The 11226-nt window shown below is 39.5% G+C and overlaps 6 protein-coding genes across 8 annotated transcripts; 2 read left to right on the forward strand and 4 right to left on the reverse strand.

Annotated features, from left to right (window-relative positions):
* Window positions 1–414: 414 nt before the first annotated feature.
* Window positions 415–1363, forward strand: awd (nucleoside diphosphate kinase). 2 transcript variants are annotated; one of them, XM_068300805.1, is made up of 3 exons: window positions 415–436; window positions 590–723; window positions 948–1363. In XM_068300805.1, the coding sequence occupies exons 2-3, from the start codon at window positions 595–597 to the stop codon at window positions 1278–1280; spliced, it is 462 nt and encodes a 153-aa protein (XP_068156906.1). In that variant the 5' UTR covers window positions 415–436; window positions 590–594; the 3' UTR covers window positions 1281–1363. The 2 variants fall into 2 exon arrangements, with proteins under 2 accessions (XP_068156906.1, XP_068156905.1); XM_068300804.1 differs by lacking the exon at window positions 415–436 and having other exon boundaries at window positions 550–723.
* LOC137585144 (uncharacterized) lies at window positions 1354–2206 on the reverse strand. Its single transcript, XM_068300803.1, has 2 exons — window positions 1547–2206; window positions 1354–1490 (listed from the first exon to the last, which is right to left on the reverse strand). The coding sequence occupies exons 1-2, from the start codon at window positions 2158–2160 to the stop codon at window positions 1379–1381; spliced, it is 726 nt and encodes a 241-aa protein (XP_068156904.1). The 5' UTR covers window positions 2161–2206; the 3' UTR covers window positions 1354–1378.
* On the reverse strand, window positions 2196–2856 carry Tbca (Tubulin binding cofactor A). The gene is made up of 2 exons (XM_068300806.1): window positions 2493–2856; window positions 2196–2427 (listed from the first exon to the last, which is right to left on the reverse strand). Exons 1-2 carry the CDS (start codon window positions 2699–2701, stop codon window positions 2304–2306), a joined length of 333 nt encoding a protein of 110 aa, XP_068156907.1. The 5' UTR covers window positions 2702–2856; the 3' UTR covers window positions 2196–2303.
* A 667-nt stretch (window positions 2857–3523) lies between these two features.
* On the reverse strand, window positions 3524–8146 carry eEF1alpha2 (eukaryotic translation elongation factor 1 alpha 2). Of its 2 annotated transcripts, XM_068300127.1 has the most exons (5): window positions 8128–8146; window positions 6647–6730; window positions 5686–6532; window positions 5204–5409; window positions 3524–5134 (listed from the first exon to the last, which is right to left on the reverse strand). In XM_068300127.1, exons 3-5 carry the CDS (start codon window positions 6506–6508, stop codon window positions 4775–4777), a joined length of 1389 nt encoding a protein of 462 aa, XP_068156228.1. In that variant the 5' UTR covers window positions 6509–6532; window positions 6647–6730; window positions 8128–8146; the 3' UTR covers window positions 3524–4774. The 2 variants fall into 2 exon arrangements, with proteins under 2 accessions (XP_068156228.1, XP_068156227.1); XM_068300126.1 differs by lacking the exon at window positions 8128–8146 and having other exon boundaries at window positions 6647–6798.
* A 254-nt stretch (window positions 8147–8400) lies between these two features.
* Window positions 8401–9342, reverse strand: LOC137585453 (nucleolar protein 16). Its single transcript, XM_068301229.1, has 3 exons — window positions 9166–9342; window positions 8816–9100; window positions 8401–8753 (listed from the first exon to the last, which is right to left on the reverse strand). The coding sequence occupies exons 1-3, from the start codon at window positions 9261–9263 to the stop codon at window positions 8513–8515; spliced, it is 624 nt and encodes a 207-aa protein (XP_068157330.1). The 5' UTR covers window positions 9264–9342; the 3' UTR covers window positions 8401–8512.
* Window positions 9343–9396: 54 nt separating this feature from the next.
* CstF50 (cleavage stimulation factor subunit 1 Cst50) lies at window positions 9397–11044 on the forward strand. Its single transcript, XM_068301228.1, has 3 exons — window positions 9397–9603; window positions 9661–10525; window positions 10586–11044. The coding sequence occupies exons 1-3, from the start codon at window positions 9533–9535 to the stop codon at window positions 10922–10924; spliced, it is 1275 nt and encodes a 424-aa protein (XP_068157329.1). The 5' UTR covers window positions 9397–9532; the 3' UTR covers window positions 10925–11044.
* Window positions 11045–11226: the final 182 nt, after the last annotated feature.

Below are 11226 nucleotides of genomic sequence, written 5' to 3' on the forward strand. Positions count from 1 at the left end.
ACATATTTAAACTTATATGATGCAAATAATCTTCTGACCGGGATCAATTAGAACCAGGGTTCAAGTCCCAGAGAGAGCATGGCATATAGTTGTCGCCTATGTTTTTGTGTCCTATACTAACTGATAATAATTATAATTAACAATATACATATATAGTGCTAAAATGATTGCAAAATCTAAATTATCGGTTATCGAAAAATTAAGAAAAATTAAGGTCACACTCTTTTTCGCTTTCGATAAGTCTTTGCAAATGCCATATGGCAACACTATGTTATATATTAACATTTTCTTCGCGTTAACAGTGACATAACAGCGAAAAATTAAGAAACGTTCACACTTTTTTTCGCTTTCGATAAGTCTTTGCATATGGCAACTCTGTTTTCTATATAAACACTTTCTTCGCGTTAACAGCGACATAACAGCGGCAGATTTCAAGGTGAGTGGGTGGACGTGTAATTTTGCGGTGCTTGGAAAATCAATGAAAGTTGAATAATTTAATTAACTGGGGCTTATTTAGATTAAATGAATTGCTTGTGCTTTAAAATCGGAATGATTGGATCACTTTTGGCGTTCTTCTCATTAATTTCAGTTGCAATGGCGGCCAACAAGGAGCGTACTTTCATCATGGTTAAGCCCGATGGTGTCCAACGTGGACTCGTGGGCAAAATTATTGAGCGCTTCGAGCAGAAGGGTTTCAAATTGGTTGCCCTGAAGTTCACCTGGGTAAGTTCTATTTAGATGCTAAAAAATTTCCAACAGACCACGCGTATGCGGGTCGTCCATAACCTCAAAAGCTATGACGCCGGCGGGTTAGCGCGTCATCTTGCGATTTCTTGCCTCCCCATCCTCCATTTTGTGCATTATTTTAGAGGTCAAATTGCCGGCCACACGCAATCATTAGTTTACTGATAGTAATCTTTATTATCAATTATTTTTGTTTTGTACAGGCCTCCAAGGAGCTGTTGGAGAAGCACTACGCCGACTTGTCTGCCCGCCCCTTCTTCCCCGGTTTGGTCAACTACATGAACTCCGGTCCAGTGGTTCCCATGGTGTGGGAGGGTCTTAATGTTGTCAAGACTGGCCGTCAAATGTTGGGCGCCACCAACCCCGCCGATTCCTTGCCTGGCACCATTCGTGGTGATTTCTGCATCCAAGTTGGACGTAACATAATCCACGGCTCGGATGCTGTTGAATCCGCCGAGAAGGAAATTGCTTTGTGGTTCAACGAGAAGGAGTTGGTCACCTGGACCCCAGCTACCAACGACTGGGTCTATGAATAGATGTATTGTTGCCCAGCTTCAATATAATTAAAATATCTACAGAAATTCTTCTAAAGAAATAAAATTCCAGAAATTTGTATTTATATATGTAAGTTTTATTAGCATATATACTGTGCCCACTGTGAGGATGGTTCATCTGGTGGTTGCACCCATTTGTTGGGTATACAAGAGCCCCATTTACCTTGACTTATGTAAGAATCCCAAATGATCCTAAAAGTTAAAAGTACGTGAAATTAGATATAATGGGCAGCAATATTTTAACTTGCCTCTTTTTGAGGAGTTTTTTTCTTGTTTGTCCCTTTGACTCGACTAATTCTGAGTGCTGACCAAACAAGACTTCATTCCATTGGCTATCCAAGGATTTGGGTGCCTCTTCTGAGTTCTCTTTAAGCACACATTGCCACACTTTACGCATAGGATCTAGTTCTTGACTCAGCTTGGCTTGGTCTCCTCCACGGAGCTCACAGAGTGTCTCAAGAAGTTGAAATTTTCCCAACATACTGATGGCATCTTTACATCGTCTCTGGGCTAATAATTCCTCGCGGGTCCTGTCACATTTCCGATTTGCATTTGGCAATTGTTGGCTGGTTGTCCATTCCTCGCAGGGAGTACTGTTGACCTTTACACATTCGGCCTTTTCTTTTTTGTTTTTAAGCCGGCGATATCTCTTTCGCTTTCTTTGTTTGATTCTAACTTGCACCTGAGTCACCGCCTGTGGCAGTTCTTTTTCCAGACTCTCGAGAAGATTAGCAGTTACGTGTTGGAGTCCAGAAGACTGATTGTTATCTAAATTAGTCTCTTCGGACTCTAAATGCTGCAAATTATTTATGATTTGGCAAATATTTGCCTTTATTTTGCTTAGTTTAACTTTATGCGGCATTTTTCACCGGGGCAGTGTTGGCAAACGACAAATGGTAAGTGATTAATAATTTATTTCATTACACCAGTAGAACTATAAAAATGGAAATATTAAGCAGTAAATTTGACATTAAATGCGTTAAATTATTAAGGCCTGAATACAATTTATGCGGCCAGCACTGATTTGGCATCGTTAAGCACTTCATTAGCCTTCAAATAGGCATCTGTCTCCTTGAGATCCTGTTCATCCTCGAGATATTTTTGTAGAACTTCAAATTCCTTTTGCAACCTGCATACAATGATATCAATAAATGAGATGAATCATTGAATTTTTCTCCCGTCATATGTACTTACCTGCGTTTGGAGTCCGGCAACATCATTTCACACTCCTCAATGACTTCTTGCTGTTTTCGCAGGACATGATCATCGGCGCCATCCGTCTTAAATTTGTCCAGACGAGCCTTTTCCGTGTTCACCTCCTTCTCGTACACAGTCTTCTCCTTGGACAAGCGTTTGACTACACCCGTTTTGATAACTAGTTGTCGAATGCGTGGATCTGTCATTTTAATAATTTAACCAACTAAAAGTTCCTTCGAATCGAGTAAATAATTCGTTTTAAGTGATTGTTCTTGTTAAATGTGCCTACAAGTTGGAAATTTATATTAATTTGTGCACAGCCGGCTGATTTAGCATTTGCTTTGTTTTTATAAATTCCGCCGCCTGTGTGTGAGTCATTTGACTAGGGTTGTCATCATTTCGACTGCCATGTAGGCGGTAAATTTGATTTGCTATAAACTGTTCACAGATTCTTGGACTTTCAAAAGAATTAAAAAATAATTTAAATATTGTGAATTTGCGAATAAACACCGTTGTTTTCATGTGTTATATATATGTAAAATCCTCTGACCAATTCCCTAATTAATCGCACTAATATGATTTATTTTTTTGTTTTTGTTTTCTAAAATCTTTTCTAAAGTTGTATTGTTTTTAAAATCTAAAAATTTGTCTGATAAAATTTGTTCTACAAACTACTTTTTAGATGGCATTGTATATTTAAAGTCAATTAAAATTGATACTGAGAAATCTGATCTTTAGTTGGTAGATCTTAATGTGAAATTATATACAAATTCGATTCTACATTAAAACGAAGTGTGTTTAGGAACATAACTACCTTGTCTTACCCCGACGACTCTAAAAAAATTAACAGCTCTCATCTGCTGTAGTAATTAATGCAACTCATTTACGATTGTCACTAATTCATCCGCCATGTGGTACAAAAGGAGGCATTGTGCTCATAGAGGAAGTGTCAACACCAACTGTGCCCATAGATAAGTTACGAGTCCGTAAATAACAAGGAGTTAAAGATCTTAGAGAATATGTGGAACTTTCGTATGTGTGCAAATTCTTTATTCGAATGATATTCTGCTGATGACGGTTACAATTTTTGGTATGTTTATATAAATTCAAAGTGTTGTGTGTGTGTGTGTTTGGGTGTGTAATGCAGTTATGTTGTATGGCAAAAGACAAACATTTAATAAATTTTTTGGGTTTTTTTTTAATTGTGTAAGACAGTGTGTGTTTGTATGCAAATGCAAAAAAATGAGGCTTCGATTCGAACATTTTAAATGTAATCGAAAAACCACTTGATTATGTGTTTTTTTTTTTTTTTTTTAATACTTCTGAAGCATTTGTCTTTTATTTGGGAGAATTTTTGAATTCATTGCGAATGTAGTCTTTCATTTGTTATATAGGAGCGAAACATCAGGATCAGGATTAGTTTAACTTAGCGTGATGCTGCGTGAGGAGAGGATATTTCTTCTGTTCTAGGAGCAGTTAAAAGGGGGGCAGGATGGGCGGTGGAAAGGAAAATTTAAAACTAAAATAAATATATAGATTTTTTAAATCGAACGCCTCTGACTTGATTTATCAAAAGTATAAAAAGTTTTGTCTGTGTATGTGTGTGTTTAAGTGTTTTGATTTTTTTTTTTTTGTTTAAAATCCATTTATCCACATGATGCAAGAACAAAACGGTGTACAAATTATTATGACGTCGACACGATAGGATTAATAATGATAGTTGGTAGATGGAGATGTGAAAATAGAGTATGTAGTATGTATGATTATGTCATCGAAGCAGATTCCATTTCCAATTCGGTAGCAGGTTTCCTGCGAAATGATTTCCGATGACGATACAAATTCAAATAGATGATGTATATGAAGGCGGCGGCGGCTTCGGTGATTATTTCAGTACCCTCAACTTTTTGCTCGTCCTTGTCCTCGTCCTTGCTTTGTTGTTGACAATCAAGAATCCTACTTTTCACCACCGCCTGCTTTTGGTTTTGGCGAATTGAATGTATGATTATTATTATAAATTGTAGTATTTGTTCAATTTTATATAATATTAGCGTGCAGCAGTTAATATTAATAGTTAAAGAAAATGATAATGCATCCTTAAACAATGCTGTCATGGATAACGATTTTGTTTGTCCTAAACATTGTTCATTAGATGATGATAATATATGTTTTAGATGTGTTGTTGTTGCTACTATTGCTGTTGCTCTAGCCTTTTGATGTTGTTGGATTTGAGTAGTGATGTTGTTATTATTGTAGTTGCTGTAGGTCTGCTGGCACCCTAGTTATTTCTTCTTTTGTGCCTTCTCAGCAGCTTTTGTTACTTTGCCCGAGGTCGTCTCCTTAAAGTTAACCGATTTAATGACCCCAACAGCGACAGTCTGACGCATATCGCGTACAGCAAAACGTCCAAGCGGCGGAAACTCCTGGAAGCTCTCAACACACAGCGGCTTACTGGGCACCAATACAATAATGGCCGCATCACCAGACTTAATGGCCTTGGGCTCGGTTTCTGTAGTTTTGCCGGTACGGCGATCGCATTTCTCCTTAATTTCAGCAAACTTGCATGCAATGTGAGCTGTATGGCAATCCAAAACTGGAGTATAACCATTAGCTATTTGACCAGGATGGTTCAAAACGATCACCTGGAAAGAAGAACAATAATTAGCAAAACCCACGTAAATCATGTAAATCAAGTGTGGATTGCTTCCTACCTGAGCGGTGAAATCGGCTGCTCCACGAGGTGGATTATTCTTGGAATCACCGGCCACATAACCACGTCGCAATTCCTTAACCGAAACGTTCTTCACATTGAAGCCAACGTTGTCACCCGGCATGGCCTCGGTTAGAGCTTCGTGATGCATTTCAACTGATTTCACCTCAGTGACCAGATTAACGGGGGCAAAGTTGACAACCATGCCTGGAAATGGAAGTGGGTTAAAAATGTTAAAAGCTACTGCACATACATATGTGTATATTGTCATCGTGTGGGTGTTGCCTCAAATGCGGGGTGTGTATAAAAGAGCACATTGCTCTCGCCGGCAACGTCGCGCCAGAATTGCATACATACATGCGCAAGGCACACCGCACTTCGCGTCATTTTCACTTATTTCAACGACCTAGATTTGTTCGTCGTCGACATGTATAAAGAAAAAGCTTCCGCAACCACAAAGTCAATCTTAACTATTTCACGTACCTGGCTTTAGGATGCCCGTTTCCACACGTCCTACGGGTACCGTGCCGATGCCACCAATCTTGTAGACATCCTGTAGAGGCAAACGCAAGGGCTTATCGGTGGGTCGCTGTGGCGGCAATATTGCGTCCAGCGCATCAATCAAGCATTTGCCCTCCGCTTTGCCCTCCTTGCGCTCAACGGTCCAGCCCTTAAACCAGGGCATCTTCTCAGATGCCTCCAACATGTTATCGCCATGCCAACCAGAAATGGGCACAAATGCCACTGAGGCTGGATTATAGCCAATCTTCTTGATATAGGAGGAGACTTCCTTTTTGATTTCTTCATAACGTGCCTCGCTATAAGGTGGCTCTGTCGAGTCCATCTTATTAACGCCCACAATCAATTGCTTGACACCCAAGGTGAAAGCGAGTAGAGCATGCTCACGGGTCTGACCATTCTTCGAAATGCCCGCCTCAAATTCACCGGTACCGGCAGCAACAATGAGTACTGCGCAATCGGCCTGCGATGTGCCGGTAATCATGTTCTTAATGAAATCTCTATGGCCAGGTGCATCAATGATGGTCACATAGTACTTGGCCGTTTCGAATTTCCATAAGGCAATATCGATGGTAATACCGCGTTCACGCTCCGCCTTTAGTTTATCCAAGACCCAAGCATACTTGAACGAACCCTTGCCCATCTCCTGAGCCTCCTTTTCGAATTTCTCAATCGTACGCTTATCAATGCCGCCGCACTTGTAGATCAAATGGCCGGTGGTGGTCGATTTACCAGAATCGACATGGCCAATGACCACGATATTGATATGAATCTTCTCCTTGCCCATTTTTCGAGATGATTCTAAGCTAAGCTAAAATGTGTGGTAATAATAAAATTGGATAGAAAATAGTGCGAAAATATCAGATTAGACAAACCGTAGGCAAAAGCACGAAATAGAGATAATAAAATTTGATGGAAGTCTTACCTGTAAAGAGAAGTTTCCTTTTTGTTTGTAGGCTGTACTTCAAACTGATCAGAAAATTCCACCTATAGATTCTTAGGTATAATCCTAGAAATAGTAATGAGAAATAATTTGCCAATTTAAACTACACTTTGTGGCCAAAGGGAAACGACCCATCCAGACCTCTGTTCGTTAGTTAATGCCCGGAAAATCTACAGTGAAAAGTCGCAGTTTCTGCAAAAACAGTAAAAATCAATAATCCCCAGACAGAATATAAGCCCGATGAGAGCTTTCAAGCCGAATGAACGGAAAAGCTGATGCACAACCACACCGACCCACCCATTCACCACCATCTGCCCACCCTAGGCCAACAGAGAACGAATTGTCGTAGCAAAAGTATGAAAACGGAACTTTAGCCGGCCGGCCGGAGGAACTGAAGCTTACCATTCGACAGGACTATGACTAGGACTGGGAGTGAGTGAAAGTTAAATGCGAAAATTCAATTAAAAGTTATTACGAAATATGCAGAAAAATCAATGCTGCCACCTATGGAAAGCATCGGCATGCGCTTTTCTGTTTCTCTTTCTCTCTTTCATCTATCCGCGAAGACGGAAGTAAAAGGAATATTCGCGAAAAAGGGTGCAGAATTGCAACGCACACAGAAGATGAGAGTAAAAGAGACATTTAGTTCGCAGAGAAACTGGGGGGAGAAGAAAATGAAAGAGCATTTCGTCTCTATGGGGCGTTGTGATTTCGCATTCTATTTCTACCCTAGAAACAAAAAAATTTCACTTGCAGTACGATTTATTTTTAAATAAAAACGTCCATTTTACATGGAAGAAGAAGAATAGGCAGTACAAAAGGGAATGCAAAAATATAAAAATACTTTTGGCAAGCTGAAGCACACATACACATACAATTTTACAGGCATTGCAATGCGGGGGGTGGTGGAAGGGGTGGCAAAGTCTGCACGGCATATGACATTTTTTACTTATAGACTTTTATAAAATTGTTTAAAAAGATACATACATATGTATGTATGTACATAGATTGAGAAACACGACCACTGAGTTGGTAATCTGAAAAATCCTTTTTTAAGCTTTGCATTTTTTGACGCCATGATGGAGTGGCCAAAATTATGTGAAAGTCTTACCAATAACATATATACATACATATGCAAATTTAACAATGGAAATTATTTGTTTATTAATGGAAATTCAATAAATTGCATTTTCTCTCCAATTGTTATGCAAAATAATCTAATTTATAACCAGACGCCGGCCGGCATCCACATACATTTGTACATTGCAACGTTCTCACTCACACACACACACACTCACATTTGAAGGATATAATGGCGAAATATCCAATAATATTATTTAACTTAAGTAGATTGACACTTGATTTATTAACTGACTCACAGAAAATCGATCGATGCCTATTACACTGGGCTATAATTAAGGATTTCTTTAACGAACAGCACAGAGTCCAAGACGTGCACTTACCTTGAAATCTGAAAACGGAAAGGCCGAGAACAAACTTGTTCAAATTTTCGATTTTTCAAAAAAAAAAAAAACCGCCCGCTGTTATTGCAGGCAATTTAACAGGTTCTGTAAGAAAAGTGCACCATTGCAGACTCTGTGGGTATCCATTAGATCTGCCGCGAATTCAAATCTAGCCATTTTTCAGCTAAAGATCCATTTTACGAATATGTTCTTCAAAAAAAGGAGAGATTAATGAAGGACATCCACCAAATTCGCAAATAATGTTGACCATGATTTTTGTGATCCATATTACTAAACTTGCATACAAATGTATTCAAAATAAAAAGTTTTAACCTAATATTACAAAGAATGACACATTGATGCCATGAATTTTGAATATTATTATCTACTTCCATTCGCTGTCCGACTCATATTCCGGCCAATCCGGTTTTGTGTCCAACGGAAGTTTCTTCTGTTCCAAGAAGACGTTAAACTGTTCGGGTATTGACATAAATCTGCGAATTTTCAAACGGAATTGACGCCAAGTCCACTGCCAATAATTGCGCCTATCTGTGACCATGGCCTTATAGTTGAATTTGTGCTTATTCAGAAAGTAGCTCAATTCTTTAACAACGCCTTTGGGCAATCTATTCAAAGTTAAAAAACAATTATGCTAGTTGTATAATGTTTTCTGACTGCAGACGCTTACCTGAATTCGGGGTCTGCTCGCTCGCTGGCCATCTGTTCTAGCTCCTGTACAACATGACCACGTTTGGGTTCTTGAGACTCGGTTACTTTGGAGCCCTTTAGTGCCTTGATCTCTTCGTCGTTCATCTCCTCCTCCACAAAGCCATTGACAATTTTGACTGTTTGAAGTCTTTGGCTTTTATAGTTTGGAATGGCCACAGCTTTGTTAGGATCACTGGCCAATCCCATTTCAGAGAAATTGGTACCGACTCGCTGGCCCTCCATCCATAATTTTTTCAGAGCTGGGCTGGAAGTAAATATAGCGGATCAGTTAGGTCTCTCTTACTTTCATATGCTTAGAAAAAAACGCACTCCTTAATTTTTCCAGTGGAATTACGAGTTTTGTTGAGGGTCTTGCGGTTTACATTATACCGATAACGCTTGCGAACGTGATTCTTTCGGATTTTCATTATAACGCTTTAATTTATTAACTAATTTAAAACAAAAACCAAATCAAAACAAAGTGCACGTGTTGTCTGTTTATTAACATTTGTGAGTTCTGTTAATTAACATCGTCAGTACAGTGAGCATCATTTGAGAGTACCAGTATTGCACAGTGCGAGAGAGAAGAGAAAAACAAACCAAGATTAAATTTTAAACGACATCAAAATATTTCCTTTTTGTTGTATTGCTTTCCTGTAAGAGGTCCCTCAGTATCAAGAAGAACCCTATTGCAAAGATGCGAGACGAAATTCTGGACCCCAACAATTTGGTGAAGAACCGCGAAATCTTATACCGGTTGATGATAAGGTTAGGGGAGACACACTGGACTATGTGGAATCATTTATAATTGTAATTATTTTGCAGTCAGTTGATGTACGATGGTCTCGAGAAATTCGCTATGGAGTTGTCCATGTTGGTCAAGGCAGATCAGTGTGCTCCAAGTGAGCGATTGTTGCATGTAATGATAGCCGGCATGCAGGTATTATCGGACAAGGAGAAGCCGATCTCGGATGATGTTTTACCGGGTATAGATTTGGAATTTGAACCAGAGGCGTCGGCGCTGGCACCAGAACCGCACTCCTATGAGACTGCATATGTGACGTCACACAAGCAGGCATGCCGGGCGGGGGCTTTCAGTTATGATGGTAGTCTGGTTGCTACTGGCAGTGTGGATGCTAGTATCAAAATTTTAGATGTGGAGCGTATGTTAGCTAAATCAGCGCCAGAAGATGTAGAGCCGAGTCGTGAACAACAGGGTCATCCGGTTATAAGAACGCTGTACGATCACACCGATGAGGTATCCTATCTGGAATTTCATCCGAAAGAGCATATTTTAGCCTCAGCTTCACGAGATGGTACTGTCAAGCTCTTTGATATAGCCAAACCGTCGGTGAAAAAGGCTCACAAGGTGTTTACCGATTGCGAACCGGTGCTATGTTTATCATTCCATCCAACTGGCGATTACATGGCCATTGGCACGGAACATAATGTGCTCCGGGTCTACGACGTCCACACCGCGCAGTGTTTTGTCAGTGCCATTCCTTCACAGCAACACAAGGCTGGAATTACGTGTGTGAAGTATGCACCGACCGCTAAATTCTATGCCACTGGTAGCTTCGATGGCGACATTAAGATCTGGGATGGGATCAGTGGTCGTTGCATAAACACAATAGCCGAGGCTCATGGTGGAGCAGCAATTTGTTCGCTCGAATTCACACGAAATGGGAAGGTAAGTGCCAATTAAGATAGATAGATTCTTGGATTTTTATATTGAGTGCAAATTTTCTAGTACTTGCTGTCATCGGGTATGGATTCATTGGTCTATCTGTGGGAGTTGTGCACCAGCCGGCCAATACAAACGTATACAGGAGCTGGAACTACTGGCAAGCAAGAACATCAAACAGAGGCTGTCTTCAATCACACCGAGGATTATGTTCTCTTTCCCGATGAAGCGACGACTTCACTGTGTTCCTGGAATTCCCGCAATGGCTGTCGTTTGACATTAAACTCACTGGGCCACAATGGAGCTGTACGTTATATAACCCATTCACCGAATTCACCAGCATTTCTCACATGTTCCGATGATTTTAGAGCTCGATTTTGGTATCGGCGGGTTAATAATCAATAAGATTTATGTTTAGAATATTAATAAAATAAAAAACGAAAATTTCTAATACCCGGACGTAGTATTTAAAAAAATAATAATAATAATTTGAAGTTAATTGATTAAATGAAGACTGTTTAAAGAGCCCCTTCCTCGTCCTTTTTTGAATTGAATACTTTAAAATCATGTTTCATAAATTTGTATTTTATTATCAAAAATTCGCATTAATTTTTTATTTTTGTAGATTTCGATTAATTATATAATATCTATGTAAATTGAGCGCGTAGTAATTAAGTTTAAGTCGTAATAGTTGCTTTAAGTAAATA

Source organism: Drosophila tropicalis, unplaced genomic scaffold (genome assembly GCF_018151085.1).
Source record: "Drosophila tropicalis isolate 14030-0801.00 unplaced genomic scaffold, ASM1815108v1 contig_878, whole genome shotgun sequence".
NCBI lineage: Eukaryota > Metazoa > Arthropoda > Insecta > Diptera > Drosophilidae > Drosophila > Drosophila tropicalis.